Here is a 16,372-nt window from a genome sequence, read left to right as displayed (position 1 = left end):
TGCATAGCTGATGTGGCCAACTATTTTGTAACGTAAAGAAGTGCAATACCTGAGAACTAAAAATAATTATAATAAGTTTACTACATTACTATTAATTTTGAAAAAAAGTTTGAAAAAACTTACAATTCTAAAGTTTATTCAAACTGAAATTAGAGGACTAGAATTTGTTCGCGTTAACGGATGCCTGTTAGCTGTTAACTCAACGCTAATAGACTGGGCGAAACAGATACAGAAAAAGCGACGGGAATACTAAAATATGTTGAGGAGGTTGGGCTCAAAAAAATACTCTGAATCTATGAAGGGCGGGATGCACAATAGATCTTTCAAGTCGCGGTGCTAAGTCTCCTCAAAATATTGATACTAATAATAAGATTTATTCAGTGCTGAATGTTTTGGTGTAGAATTTTTTAAGGCGAAACATTTCCGGTTCTTTTCAGCATTTATATACTCGTACATTTTAAAAAGTACTTAAAAAAATGTTTGTTTTGGAAGAAAATTTAAAATATTCTGAATTCCCATGGGTTGTCGAGTTGTAGTCAAATACATACAGCGGACCAGTAAAACATTAGTGCCAAATACAGCCCTAGCGAAGTGCTAGCATACATATGGGAATCCCACTACGAAACTTTCCGGCATTACAGGACCTAATTATTGTTGTTATTGTAGCAGTTGGCCCTAGTCTCAGCTATTAATGAAAAAATTAAAAAAATCTGAGGGGGAGGTGATTTAAAAAATGAAAACAGCAAAACATTTTCCCACAAATTTTGAACCAAAAGTCAACTTTTTTACAAAAACAAAAACTCACAAAATTAAAAACTAACTTAAAATTAAAAAAATTCGAAAAAATATTTTCAAACAAATTTTCCAAACATTTCTTTTTAATTGAATAAAATTCCACTTTTTTTGTATCAAAAAAAAATTCCAAAAAAATATGTTCAAACAAAAATTTACTTGATTTACTTGAAACTACAAAAAAAATAAAAATGAAATTAAAATTACAAACAAAAATTTACTTTTTAATTTTTATTTATATTAATTGTTGGAAATTTTAATAAACTAATTAAAATTTAAAGAAATTATTTACATTATTAATGTTTAGTTTCAAAATTTTAATTTCATTTTTTTTTTTATTTAATTTACAATAATTTAAATTACAAATAATTAAATTAAATTACAAAAAAAAATTAAATATTTTTATTTAAATTTAATTTTAATTTTTTTGGTGTTGTTTTAATTTAATTTTGGTTTTAATTTAAAAAAATTACAAATACAAAAAATTTAACTAAAAATTAAGTTAAACTTAAAAAAAAAATTTAATAAGAATTGAATAAAAATAAAAAAATTAATTAAAATTACAAAATAAAGAAGCGAAAAAAATATTTAAAAAAATATCCAAACCAAAATTAAATTAAACTAATAAAAAAATTTTAATTGAATTAAAATTACAAAAAACAGTTAAATTCGTTTGGAAATTTCGTATTCCAATTTGTTTGAATATATTGTTCAAATTAATTTTTTCAATTTTATTTTTGGTAATTTTAATTAATTTTTTTTAATTTGAATTTTAGTTAAATTTTTATAAAATTTTTTTATTTTAATTTAATTTAATTTAAATTACAAATAATTAAATTAAAATTACAAAAAAATTAAATGTTTTTTATTTAATTTCTTTTTTTTTATTTAATATTAATTTTAATTTTTTTTTATGTAGTTTTAATTTAATTTTTGTTTTAATTAACAAATAATCCCTGCCCCTACTGCACCCTGTCAACATTAACAGTTAAACACCTGTTGGACGACTGCACGCATTTTATGAATCTCAGGAACACAAGTTTCAACAACCATCTTCCATCGGAATTACTAAAGACTCCTTCTCAGGAAAACATTGAGAAAATGACAGATTACTTAATTAGAGCGGATCTGAGAAAATTGATTTAAACCATAAGTCTCTTTACTTAAACATCTATGTAAATATTCTTCCATATATCCTATGAATTTACCTTTCACATAACTTAATTTCTTTAATTCATGTGTTGATAGTGCCTAATAATCGTTTCCAGAAAATTAACTCTCTAAAGCTTCACTTTTGTAGTAAAAAAATAATCTTATTAGAGTAGTGAGCCGTAAGCCCTGGCAGCTAGTGCTCCTTTTTTTATTGTAAAATAATAATTTATTGTTATTTTCCATATATTAAATAAATAAATAAATTAACAAATAATAAAAGAAATCCAAAATAACACAAAAACTATGGTATATTAAAAATTAAATAAAACTTGTTAAAAAATTGAATTAGGATTGAATAAAAATAAAAGATTTAATTAAAATTGCAAAACAAAATAAAAATAAAGAAATAAAAAATAAAAAAAAATAAGGAAAAGAAAGTCCAAACAAAAATTAAATTAAAACTACAAACAGAAAACAAAATAAAATTAAAATTACAAAAAGAAAATTTATGTAAAATTTGTTAAGAAATTTCGAAAAAAAATATTAAAATTTGTTTCGATATTATTTTGTAAGCTTTTTTTTGTTGAAATTCATTTTTTCGGTTTTTTTTTGGTAATTTTTATGTAATTTTTTTTCTGTACTTTTAGTTTATTTTTTATTAAAATAAACATGTTTTGGTAATGTTTTTGTTTTAATAAAATAGAAATAAAATTTTTTATATTTGTTTTTAAATTACAATTAAAAACCAAATTATGTATTTATATTCTATCATAAAAACATACAAAAAAAGCATTCATAAAAATGTTATAAAACATGAAAACCCTACACCAAAATTTTTAACACAAAATAAATGTCAAAAAATCTTTAAGTAATTTTGAAAAATTGTCGAGTTTACTTCTTATTCTTCTCAAGCCTATAAATAAACCAATTTGGAGAAGCCTTTATGGCAATGTCCAAAATACTTGGATCACTTGACATGGAATCGCTCAGATCCCAAATGCTAGCAAGTGCCATAAAAAGAACTGCACGTGAAGGCATAAATTGATAACTGAATAGGCTACGGGAGGGACAAAGCGCATTATTCTGTTTTTTTTTTTTTGCAATTCGGTCAAACAAACTTAGTTCTTGTACTCACCTCTCTTTCGTCGTTTTCACGTACATTAGCACTAGACTGCAAGCTCGACTGGATTGGCGGAATATACCCGAACGAATGTATCGCTGGAATACGTTTCAGCACAACTGGACTGCGTAAGGCGTGAGCACTGTACCCAGCGAGGGACTGGCGTTGAGTGTGTGATGTTGGCGACAAAGATGTGGCGGAGAGCGAACACTCGTTGTCCAAGTGGAAAATTGTTGTCTGATCACTACAATTCGATTGCAAATCGTCCAAGCCTGATTTCGGCTCAGACTGGCGCAACGAACCAATAGTTTCGCTACTAAGCCAAAGCGGGCTTTGTGCGCCGTTCGATTGCGGAACGCTTGGTAGAGATTGCGAATTTTTTTGATTCAAACCACCTGACGATTTCGGCGACAGCTGTGAGATTGGCGATGCAGGCGAAGTGGGTGATGTCGTGTCTGTGGGTGAAGTGGGTTGGTTAGAGGAACACTGACACGGCAGACTACTATCTGATTCAGCAAACTCCGATTTGAGCGAGAAGTCACTAAAAAAGCGTTTCGATTGATTCGCCGCAATAATATTATTAATGTTATTTGATTTATTTGGTTTGTGATTTGCCACAAAATTCTGAGTATCACTGAAAGATTTATAAATTTGATGGTCCGGTGGTATAGTCTTTGTAAAATTTAAATTCAATTCTTTGTCGAATGCGAGGCAGGATGGCGTGTTTCGCACAGAGGTTGCATGCAGCGCATCCGTCGTATTTGAGTTCGCTTCCGTTGAGATCTGTTCGACATCGCCAAGATCTTTAGCGCGATGTTGCACAATTAGTTGCTGCTTTTGTTGCAGATTGTTTTCACTCCGTGCAGCTGTCGTGTCTAATTCTAGTTCTTCACGCTCGACAACACAGTCTTCAAATTTATCACTCAAGTAGTTAAATTTACGGCACAAAGTCGGTGTTAGCTTAATATTATTGGCCGACAAAGAGGGTGGCAAATCGTATTTAGACGTTGAGGGGGCATTATGATTTGCACGATGCAAACGCGTCTCACTAGCCGCCTTGCGACCATTGGCCAGTGACTTAGTCCCAGTGGGGAGACGCGAAACTCGTTCCGACTTCAAACGACCGTAACTATCGTAACGCAATGTACGTTTCGGTAGCGACGAAGACAAGTAGGCTACTGATGACTGCGAGCTGTAACACGACGGTTCGGCGCTTGTAACACAAGGATGTGCAGATGACGCGGGCGCCGTATGGCTGTATACAGTGCGACACCTTGCTTTACAATTATAGTTGTTGTTGCATTCGCCACAGGCGCTATTCCTACCACTAAGCTCTACATGCGTGTCAGGTATATCAAACGCGCCATCACTTACAGTGGCGACAGCATAAACACTTGTCGACGCTGATTTCTTCCTGTTGGTTGCACTTCGTTGACTTTGCTCGGAGTCGCCACAATAACGCTGTTTATTATTGATGTTGTTATTGTTGTTGTTGTTGTTGTTGTTAATATAATTATTCTTATTATATGACGGTGGTGTTGGTGGTTGTATGAGTGGTTCCTCTAGCTGTTGACGTGGTTGCTGCGTCAGTTGATGTTGGTGGGAATTATTTTTGTTTTCGATGGCACACTTTTCATTGGCAATTGGCGTTGTTGCCGCCGACACCAAACAGCTGCTATCGCTTAAACTACGCGCGACAAATTTCGTTTCCTTGTCATTTTCTATTTCGACTTCTGGTTCGCTTCTTTTTGCGCTGTCTTCGTCGAGGCGACTATTTTCTTTACCTCGAACGTCACCCAAAAACTTGTCGTTTTGATTTGCATTTGATGTGATGTTTGCCGACTCTCTTCGGGTATTTTTAACCGTTCCAAAGCAACTCAATAATTCACAATGCTCTGGTGAAACGGAGCGTTCGAGGGAACGTGACAACTGCCGCGAGTATTGTTCATCGGAGTTGCGAAACTCGTCAGGAAAACAATTTCCAGCGCCGCTGGGAGCAAATGCAGATGTCTGCGTAGGTGTAGAGACTGACTCGCTTGACTTCTCGATATTTTGGGCTTCCCTTTGAAAGTTTTGATCGTTGCCACAAATCGGCTCGTGAAAGTTTCCTGCTCTTCGACTCTGATTCTCCAACACTGATGCACTTGAACTCGAATATATTGTGGATTGGTAGATTCGTCTGCCCCCTTGTTTTGGCTTAGGTGGTGGTTCTGGTGGAGGAGGTTTGAAATTTTGAGGCGACCACTGTGTATGCTGTAGGTGGCGGCTTTCAATGCCTCTCACACTGCCGTAATTGCTGGGTAACGATATGGACAAGAGGCTCTCAGGGTAAAGGAATTCACTTGACTCGCTCGCTTGCGGTTTCAATCTGTAGGCACTCCTAATGGTGTTAGTTGTAGGAATTGGCACAGGAGCAGTTGCGGATGCGCTCCCAGGCGTGGGTGTTGGCGACGTTCGCTTTGTATCGCTTGGTACGTATTCCAAAACAGTCGCGTTATGATGTATGCTGACGGGTTTGTCAATTGTATAACAACAAATGGTGGGCGAAGCACGACGCAACGTGGCTATTTTTGTTGTTTGCACGGCGGCGGGTAACAACAATGTTGGCGACGGAATATTCGTCTGTCCCGACAACGATGGCAACAGCGGTGGTGCCGACGGCGACGGCGGCGGCGGGGACGACCGCGAGTGCGATTGCGAGGACAAGAGGCGTTGGTTTTTGGCTAATATGCTGTCTTGGTCTATGTTGTTATTGTTATTGTTTTTGTTTTTGTTTTTGATATTGTGATGTTTAGTTTTCTGGCTGAATATTTCTTCGCTTGCAGTTGTTTCGTTCACGGCGATACACGCGCTTACTTCATCCTCATCGGAGACGAATCGGTATGACGACAGATCGGAGACTGAATCGGTGAACTCGCGATAGCATCGATCGTGGTCCTCATCACTCGAATACTTTTTACATTCAGCGTATGCGCCCTGAGCATAATCGCCGCTGGCCATGCTTGCGCTTTCACAGCAATGCTCACAGAAAGCGAGCGTGTTTTTGCCAACGACTGCCGCCGAGTGGGCTGAGTCAGTTGAATTGGCCGATGTGGCGGATGTGGTTGTCGACGTTGCAATGGATGATGATTGTGGGGCCGGCAATGGCACGGGAGGTGGCAGCAGCGATGATAATAAGGGCGCGTGGCCATTATTTTGATCATGCTGATTGTTTTTGTTGTAGTCGCTTGTATGTTGCTCGATCAGTGGTTGTGTCGACAAATCCGTTGGCGCTGCCAGTGTGCGTGACATCAATGTAGACAACTTTTCACCTGCCGCGCGCTCATTTCGATTTTCATTGTTGCTATTATTGTTCGTTTTGGGGAATATTTTTTGTTTGGTGGCCGCCGTTGCTGGTACTTGCCTCACTTTATTGGCGCCATTTTCATCGACTCCCACTACCAGCGGCAGCACATTCGGTATGATCATTTGCTGCTGCTGTTGTTGTTGTTTTTGCTGTTGTGCCGACAACTCCCTGCTAGTAACGCGCGCAGTGTTTTGCAATTTCGTTGCTGACATCTGCAGCTGTTGCAGGCTGTTAGCGGACTGCTGATTCTGCAACTGCCTCAGCTGCTGCAATTGTTGCGCATCATCCAAATCTATGGCCTCCAGTGCCAACTTCTGGTATTGTATAGGTTTCGGCCGGCGCAACTGACTTAAATTTGGCGTTGTTGGGAGCGAAGTGGAAATTTTTCTGTTCACTCTCTCACACTGCTGGTGCGCCTCTCGTTGCAGGGCCGTTAGCAACGTGTGGCTGCCACAGCTCCCATTTCTGCCTCGATATGTGGGCAAGTGTGACGAAGTCACTTTTGCTATTCTTTTTGGTGTTGTTGCTAGTGTTGGTGCTGCCTCGCTGGTTGTCCTAGCTGCATGCGTTGAAAAATAGAAATCAAAACAGAAAAATATGAGACAGTTTATTTAAAAATAAATCAGTGCGGCTACCAATAAAATACACAAATCATAATTTAGTATTACACATCTACATGCACATGTCAGAAATTGTTTTCTGTTTTTTTTGTTTTTGATAAACGTGAGTATGTACACTTCTGATCACAATAATAGCTGCGCTTATATGACCTTTTAATATACTTATTTTTATATGAATTTTTTTATTTTCTATACAACAAAAACCGTATAACTTAATATTTCTAACTTTGTAAAAAAATTTAAAAAAACTTTCATCAAAACTATTTAGTGAGAGTTCGGTTACATAGTTTTATAGCCCATTAAATTCTGCTAAAACAAAATGAGAGTTTGAAGTGGCTCGAAAATCGCGGTGATTTTTAATAATTTGTTTTTGTACGGCGTTATGCATTTTCTTCAACATCCGTCGAAATTTTTTTATATTAAGGATATGCAAAAGCCGGCAAAAAAATTTCAAAAATCAACGCGAATTTGGAGTCACTTCAAACCTTCATTTTCTTCTAGCAGAATGCAACGGGCTATAAAATTAAATTATATATTAATTATATCTAAATTAAGAAGGCTACAAAACTGTTTACTGAAACTTTTTCTAAAAATTTCTATTCTGCTCAGAGTGCTATTAGGCTGAAGGAGTTTGACCTTTGGAAACAATTTCCTGTAGGACATAGCAGCATCTTGAAGCAGATCTCCCCTTCCTTCTCTGATAATCGCACCGACCTCTCCATCCGCAAACTGTGCTTTGAGGGTTGTGCTAGGGCTATCTTTCCGAGCAGGCAAGACTGGACTGGTGCGGATATAGATGCCTCTGTTTTCACTGACGGATCCAAAATGGAGTTTGGAGTGGGAGCGGGGGTCTACTCTAAATCAGCCAGCATCTCGGTATCCTTTAAACTGCCGGAGACAAGCAGCGTCTTTCAAGCAGAGGTCTTCGCGATCCTGCAGGCATGCAAAATGCTTCGGGATCGCTGTTGGGAGGGAGACATTAATATTTTTTCCGATAGCCAAGCGGCAATCAAGGCACTGTCGTCGCCGTATTGCAGCTCTCTTCTCGTGAACTCCTGTAAGGAGGAACTTAAACGTCTCGGACGTGCAGCAAACATTTCCCTCTTCTGGGTTCCTGGGCACAGGAATATAGAGGGAAATGAAATTGCCGATGAGCTTGCCAGGAAGGGGGCGGCAGAACCGGATCCAGCTGCCCCCTTCTCAGACATCGGTATCACCTTGGCCGTCGTTAAAGGGAAACTACACAACTTCTTTCTAAGAATAGCGCAAGACAGATGGAGGTCTGTCTCATCGTGTGCCATTTCAAAAGCACTGTGGCCTCAATACGATATAAACAGAACGCTTAAGGTGATGGGAACCCCCCGCCCTTCAATTTCCAAACTCATTGCGGTGATCACTGGTCACTGGGTGATCGGCACTCATGCGGAGAAGCTTGGAATTGCGTACAACCCCCATTGCAGAAGCTGTGGGGATCCTGCAGAGAAAGAGACTGTGGAACACTTTCTCTGCAAATGTCCGGCTCTGGCGGCTAGGGGCTTGAGATTCCTTAGCGTCCCCTTTGGGGATGACTTGATGAAATTCTCCAGCCTAGATCCCTTTTCTCTGCTCCGCTACATCAACAGCACTGGATGGCTGTAGACGGTTTAATCTCCTCCCTTAATCGTTTCACAGGTAGTGGTCCACATTATGGTATCATATATATTTCTTTAATTTTAATTAAAATTACAAAGTAACGTAAAGTAAAGTAATTTTTTTGTTTTTGTAATGTTAATTCAACTTTGTTTGCTGCTGAAGTTTTAGTTTTTGTTTTAAATAAAAACTAAAATAAAAAATGAATTAATAATAATATAAAAAATTAAACTTGCAAACAAATTTAATTAAAATTAAATAAAAATAAAACATTAAATTAAAATTACACAAAAAAAAATGTCGAAAAAAGTTCAAAAAAAAAAATTTCCAAACAAAAACCAAATTAAAACTACAAAAAAAAAATGTAAATTAAATTAAAATTACAAAAAAAAAGTCAATTTTAAATTTGTTTCGATATTTTGTTTATAAATTTCTTTTTGAATTTTTTTTATTTTAAAATGAATTTTAATTAATTTTTGCCTTTTTTTGTAATTTTAATTTATTTTTTATTTTTTATTTTAGGAAATGTTTTTGTTTTAATATTTCGCAAATTATCGTATAAAATACAAAAAAAAACACATTCGTAAAAATGTTATAAAACATAAAAACCCTACACCAAAATTTTCAACACAAAGAAAAATGTCAAAAAATCATTAAGTAAATTTTACAATCCATCGGCATGCCTGTAGACTAGCAACTCGTAGTCTCTTAAAAGTATTTTGAAGGAATCAAATCAGACCTAGGAGGTCAATTGGCAAGCACATTTAGATGATTCAGTCACCAAAAAATTCGGTCATCGAAAAACTGAAGGTTTCACGCGTTGTATGACTTTGTACACCTCCTGCCATGATGTATTGGGTATTGATATAGAGGTTCCAAAAGTTCCTACAAATTTATCTGTGGTGCTCAGCACTTAAGGAAATCTTAATTTCCTTGGCATTTTTGGAAAAATCTGAACCAGTTATCCGCTCCGATTGCGAACCTCATCAAGCAATGACTTTTTCGTGTTGTAATGGCTTTTGGGCAGATATCCCTATCAAAGTTCTATAAATCTAAGCAGGCACCTGCTCATTTGTAATTGTACTCAAGGTGGCGCAAAATGATTCACCCTATCGGAAGCTAGTGAACTAGACAGCTGCAGTATACAAGCAGACAAGTAATGAAGCACTTAAACGTCAAAATGAAAATTTCCATCACTCAAAATCATTTTCTTTTTGTTAAAAAATAATATTTTTGGTTAAAAAATTATTTTTTTTTAGTAAAAAAATTGGTCAAAAATAAAATTGGATTAATTTTATACTAAAATAATATTTTTTAATTTTTTCTTAAGTATAATATTTTTTAGTAAAACTTTATTATTTTTTAGTCAAAAAGTTATTCAAAAATAGAATTGGATGATTAATTTTGCACCAATTATTTTAGTTTTTACTAAAATAATATTTTTTTTTAGTTATATTTTTACAAAAAGAATATTTTTAGTAAAGAAATATTAAAAATTTTTTTTATTATAATATTTTCGGTAAACATTTTTTTTTTTTCATTATAATATATTTAGTAAAAAAATTTTTTTGTTTAGTAAGAAAGTTATTCAAAAATTAAAGTGGATGTTTAATTTTGCACCAATTACAGTGAAACCTCCCACAAGCGGACACTCACGGTTCCACAATTTACGTCCGCTTATGGGGAGTGTCCGCTTATGGGGGTTGAAAAAAACTCTAAGTTAAAATTACTATCCCACCTCTTTAAACAATTTTTTATGGTAGATACGTTCAGTTTTTTTTCATATTTATTGAAAAATATAAATGTATGCATGTACATTTTTATATTGGGAACAATGAATATATTTACACACTTGAATATACATATTTGATTGAACATATTTATATTTTAGGCTTCAAAAATTCATATACCGTAGTCTGTCGTAGATTTTCCTGTTTATGTTTCAGGAAAAGGTTTTCAAAATGACATTCTAAAGTCTTGGCGTATTGGAATCCAGTAATATCGTCTCTTAGAAATTGTTTAATGCGACGCAGTTGTTCTAATGCTTCAGGATATGACTTGATCTGACATTCATCCTGGACACATACATGATTTGAGTCTTCGCTTTCTCCGTCAGATAATTCCTCAGTATTAATTTCGTCAATTACAACGTCGTTGTCTTCTGTATTAACAACTTCGTCGATTAACAAAAACTCTTCTGTATACTGACCTTGCTGATTTTCATTTAAAATCTTTATCAAAGCCGCTAGTGTCGATATGGGAATATCATCCTCTGCCTCGAAGTCAGAACATTCAAGCGGAGCTTTTTGAAACCCGGCTTTCGAAAAACAATTCTTAATTGTTTCTGCCGTTACGTTGTCCCATGAAGATTTAATAAAAAAAAACAGCCTCCAAAATGTCAAAAGTTTTTGAAAGTCTGTCCATTGGAATGTCTCGTAATTTTGTCAAAATTTGTTTGATTATATTGCATCTGTAATGACACTTAAAATTTTGTATTATACCCTGATCGAGGGGCTGACAAACGGATGTTGTATTAGCAGGTAAAAAGATCAACTTTATGTTATCTAGTTTAATATCTCGAGGGTGAGTTGTAGCATTGTCCAAAAATAATAAAATTTTTCTCTTCTGGCAGCCCATTTTTTATCAAGCATTTCTAGCCACTAACACATAATTTCACGAGACATCCAAGCTTTCCGGTTGGACTTCCATTCCATTGGCAAACTTCCTATATTGCCTATTTTAAAGGCGCGTGGGCATTCTGCTTTTCCGATAACCAATGGCTTTTCTTTATCTCCAACCATATTGGCACACAATAGCACAGTTAATCTTTCTTTTGATAACTTACCGCCCACGCATTTTTCATTCTTCAGAGCAAGAGTTTTATTGGGCAAAGCACTGAAAAATAGTCCAGTTTCATTCGCGTTGTAAATATCTTTTGGGCTGAAGCCTTTGTTTAAATTGCTGCACATCCTGGAAATTAACCTCGGAAGATTCCCCACACATTATGACGCCTACGCCATTTCCCCAACCATCAATTTGACGCAGAAAAATTTTGAATACCTAATCGGCCAGCGATTTCTTTTGCTTTTTCCTTAATAATAATACCGGATATTGGTATATTTTGGCTTCTGGCCTTAACGAACCATTCGAAACTCAAATGGTCAATTTTTGAGCCAACCGCGTTTAAGAACTTTTTGTTGACGTTATCACCGCCCATCCTATTCTTTTAATATCTTTTACTTCAACTATTGTCTATCTACTATCTTTGTTGTCCGTGGATTAGAGTATCGCGTCCGCTTATGAGAGGTTTTTATTGTTTTCTTTACACATTTGTTCAGTGATATATTTTGCTTGTCCGTTACCGAGAGGTCCGCGTCCGCTTTCGAGAGGTGTTTAGAACAAAAAAAATGAGAAAAAGTGTCCGCGTCCGGTTATTAGAGTGTCCGGTTATTAGAGTGGAATTCGTTCTAAAAACACAACATAAAGCTTGGTTCCTCAGTTTTTGTCCGGTTATGGGGAGTGTCCCCTTATTGGAGGTGTCCGCAAGGGGAGGTTTCACTGTATATTATTTTTTACTCAAATTATAATTACTTATTTTTTATTACAATATAATATTTAGAAATAATAATATTTTTGGTACAAAAGTAATGTTTAAATTTTTTTTTTATTATAATATTTAAAAATAATATTTTTCCTAAAAAATATTTTAAGTAAAAACATAATATTTTTTAAATTGGTTTTCTGTTTTAATTATAATATTTTAGGAAAAAAAAAATTTTATTTTTTTAAGAAAGTTAGTCATTAATAAAATTGGATGATTAATTTTGTACCACTTTAATTACGAATGTAATTTTTTGCAACTTTTACGATCCCGGAATTTTCGGGATCACGGTATTACAATCCCGAGATAATGGGATTGGTCCCGAGATTTAGATTTCCATTGCTTTGCAACAACTTCACTTGAAAAAAATTACATAAACACAAGACATACTAAGCATTGATGAATACCTATCTCTACCAGGGTTGGGCATGGTGCACTAAATAATGAATATAATAAGCAGATTCTCAAAACACTGAAAAATAGTGATAATGAAGCCCTTATTTTAACTATCATTAAAAAATTTGTGTTAGTGCAATTTAGTTTTAGTTCAAAGTGCCCAACCCTAATCTCTATCAACCGGTGATTTTGACCTGGCCGTCTTTTGAAATAAGATATTAATTACTTAGTAGCGGCAGGCTAATCACCTACCCTGTCAGAAATCAAAATAAATTAACGAAACCAACGCAAGACTGAGTCTTGTCGAGGCCCTATGCTCCCGTGAGGAGCAAGGTAAAAAGAAACAAAAACAAAAAAGATTTACTGGGTTTTTAGAATCATGTAATTCAGATTTTATTTTCTATTTACAGGATTTTTATACATTTTATGATAAATTTAACTAATAGTAATTTCGTGTTTAGCCTTTTTTGTGCTTTTAATTTAAGCAAACCGAAATTTTTTTGAAACACATTTCCCAAAAACATATTTTTTGCAATCAACAAAGATAGGCGAGGCTTATTCTCGTTGCAAAATCCCATTTGACAGCGTTTTCTTGTAGAATTTTCAGTTTAATCTGCCGTCAGTAATTCATTGAAGTTTTCTGGTTCGAATCTTGATATCAATGGGAAAGTTGAAATAAAAATTCCTTACTGGTAATACCCATTTCCCCATGAGTTCTTTGTACAGAATCCAAGAATTAATGCCAGCCTTGGCGAAAATATTAAAAAATACTTGTAAAGGCCGGTTTTTATTTTTATTTGAACGAGTAGTTCCAACTAACATAAAGTCGTATTTTTTCTGAAAGGTTTTGAAGCGAGTGATTTGCTTTTAAAAAAAATATCAGTTGCCACATTTCTACCCCAACCAGTAAATGGCTAAATTATAAGTAATCATCAAGAAACTCAGCAGAACTTTTTACTACAGGGGCTTTTATATTATATTAAAAAGCAAAAAAAAACAAAAAACTTCAAAAATGTTTAAAAAATATTTGCTAAAAAGTTAAAGTCAATGTTCTCGTTTTTGCTATAAAAAGAGATTTTCCTACTTCCATTTCATGTGCTTTATAAAAAATTACAAATCTCGAAAATTTCGGGATTGTAGGCTAATAATCGAGGAAATTTCGGGACTTACCCCTTTCGGACCTTTTGGGACACATACGTCCCAGCAAAAGTTTTCTTATAACTATAGTCTAAATTTTCCATTAAAACTCATTGAAAACTGTCCCGTCTGGTATAGTGAGGTTCAGGTAACGGTTCTGTGTTTTTTATGCTAAAATAGTAAACAGACGCGGCTCAGTTTGCTTCTAAACGTGACTGTGCTTGAATCAATTTCTATTTTCTTGTTAATATTCGATTTTTTCAGTGAGAATAAGTGTAAAAAATAGTAGATTTAAAACTAAAACTAAGTTCGAATTGGATCACCGTAATTGGGTAAGTTAATTAATGTAGCATTATTTCAGTTTCAAAGTCTTATTTCCATTATTTTTATTTATGGGAAATTCTCTAACCTTTCGAAATTTTTAACATATTTAATCATAAACCTGTTTTGACTAAGAAAAACCTTGAAATATGTCGAGAAAATTAAATGAAGAGGAGTATGGAGTATGACGAATCTGGTGACCTTGGTGTAGTCGATTTTTCAGACGGCAGTGACGATAATTACGAGCCCTCTGAAGAGGAAAGCTTCTTATCAGAAAAATCTAGCGAGGATAACGGAAATAATACTTCTTCTGAAAATGATGAGTCGCAATCAATGGAAAGTGGTGAAATAATTATGTGTCGACATTTGAAAATATTACAGTTTGGTCAATACGTGATGAAAATTTCCAATCACGAAAGACTGTTCAAGCTCAACGAACCCCCATCGGACGATCTGACTCAGTAATACAAGCAGCTCTGGACTAATGTACACGAAATGGCTGGATACAAAAAAAGTTATCCTCCTCAGCAACTGCCACGATGATGTAATGACAACCATAGGAAAAAAGCAGAGGGCTGCCCAAATAATAGTTACACCATGTCCTAAAATGATACAGTTTTATCGCGAAATTATGGGAGGAGTCGATAGAGCAGATCAAATGGCCGGCTTATATGATTTGAACCGAAAATCCAATAAGTGGCAGAAGAGCTGATTGCCGAAGGTCAGAAAACGGCTGCCAATATTCACAGTGGAAGGACTGGTTACATTTCCAAAAACAAAAAGTCTTATCGAAAGTCCGCTACTCATCTACCAATGGAAGGAAGCACAAGACGACGATGCGCTGGCTGTCACCTCAAAAATGTTGAAAGGCGTACTAAAACAATATGTGAAGAATGTGAAGTTCCACTATGCAAGAATTGTTTCGCTCCTTATCATAAGCGTTGATTACTATAATATCTGAATGAAATATAATTTCACTTAATTTTTTTTTCAAATAAATGAAATACATTATTTTAGTTGATACGAAACATCCAACTTATTATTTGGTATTTATTTATTAGTATGATATAGAGACCTAATGGGACTTAAAGGTCTCGCTCAAACCCCCTAATGGGACACATATATCCCACCCCCCCTAGAACCCCTGGAGGGGGGGTGGACTTCCTTTTCAGATTTTCTAATTTCAGCGCCTGTACTGGAGCTAGATATATCTCTAAACTCGAAATGTTCCCGCTGCTTGTTTTCCGGTTCGAAAGGGTTAAAAGATACCAAAATAAATGGGAACGCAAATAAATCGTAAAACCTGAAATCCCGATTGTAGGCAAATAATCCTGGAAATTTCGGGACTTGAAAAATACCAAAATAAATAGGAGTGTGAATGAAACGCAAAATGAAACTTGAAATGTGAAGTCCCGTTCGAAAGCAAATAATACCGAAATTTTCGGGACTAAAATGTCGAATGAAATATAAAATAAAAGGTAATATTTGAAATCTCGTTTGTAGGCAAATAATCCGGGAAATTTCGGGACTTAAAAAATACGAAAATAAATAGGAGCGCCAGTGAAATGTAAAATGAAAGGTGGAATTTGAAATGTGAAATGTGTGCCGACTGAATTTACTCAAAATAACATCTCATGTGTTTATATTTGCAGGAATATGCGCGTATGTACACACATGCAAACATACATAGATATGTGAGTAACTTTAAAGATATATTTGTGGGCATAATTAATTATTTCGCCTTTACTACTCGGAGAATTAGTCTGTTTTTTATTTGAAATACTATAATGCCACCTTTTTTTTATCTAAGAGGATTGACGTTGCATAATTTATGCGCGCTCCGCCTTTTCCTTAGCAAATCATCTGGGTGCACATTCTCATTATTCGGAATGCTCAGTAATAATTTATTTATTTTCATTTGCTAATTCGTGCACTCGCATTTACTACAAGCAAAGGCTGGATTTCGTTGCGGATGAGTCTGTGCGTCTAAAAATAATGTAAAATCCACATGAATGAGTGCATGTAAGTATAATAAGTAAATATATGGATGTATGTATGTATGTAAGTATGTATGTATGAAGTGTAGTCGCCTTTATTGCATTGCATTTTATGACTTTATTGTGAATTGATTGGCTCAGCATTTTCGTACTACTCATAGCAGGAGAAAGTTAGTCGTGTGGAACAAATGCATTTGTACAATTAAACGGCCCATCTAAATTCGAAATTTGTAAATTTTAATTTAATAGCTACAGCAAACA

The 16,372-nt window shown here is 34.9% G+C and overlaps 1 protein-coding gene across 2 annotated transcripts in view; it reads right to left on the bottom strand.

The window, feature by feature from the left end:
- The window catches only part of LOC128865531 (uncharacterized), a 98,072-nt gene that overhangs the window by 65,009 nt on the left and 16,691 nt on the right, over positions 1–16,372 (bottom strand). For both annotated transcript variants that reach the window (XM_054105859.1, XM_054105860.1), the window contains exon 3: positions 3,080–6,969. In XM_054105859.1, coding sequence (XP_053961834.1) covers positions 3,080–6,969 — 3,890 coding nt within the window. The remainder of the gene's footprint in view (positions 1–3,079; positions 6,970–16,372) is intronic.

This window comes from Anastrepha ludens, chromosome 2 (genome assembly GCF_028408465.1).
Source record: "Anastrepha ludens isolate Willacy chromosome 2, idAnaLude1.1, whole genome shotgun sequence".
NCBI classification, from domain to species: domain Eukaryota; kingdom Metazoa; phylum Arthropoda; class Insecta; order Diptera; family Tephritidae; genus Anastrepha; species Anastrepha ludens.
This window is presented reverse-complemented; position numbering and strand designations above follow the sequence as displayed.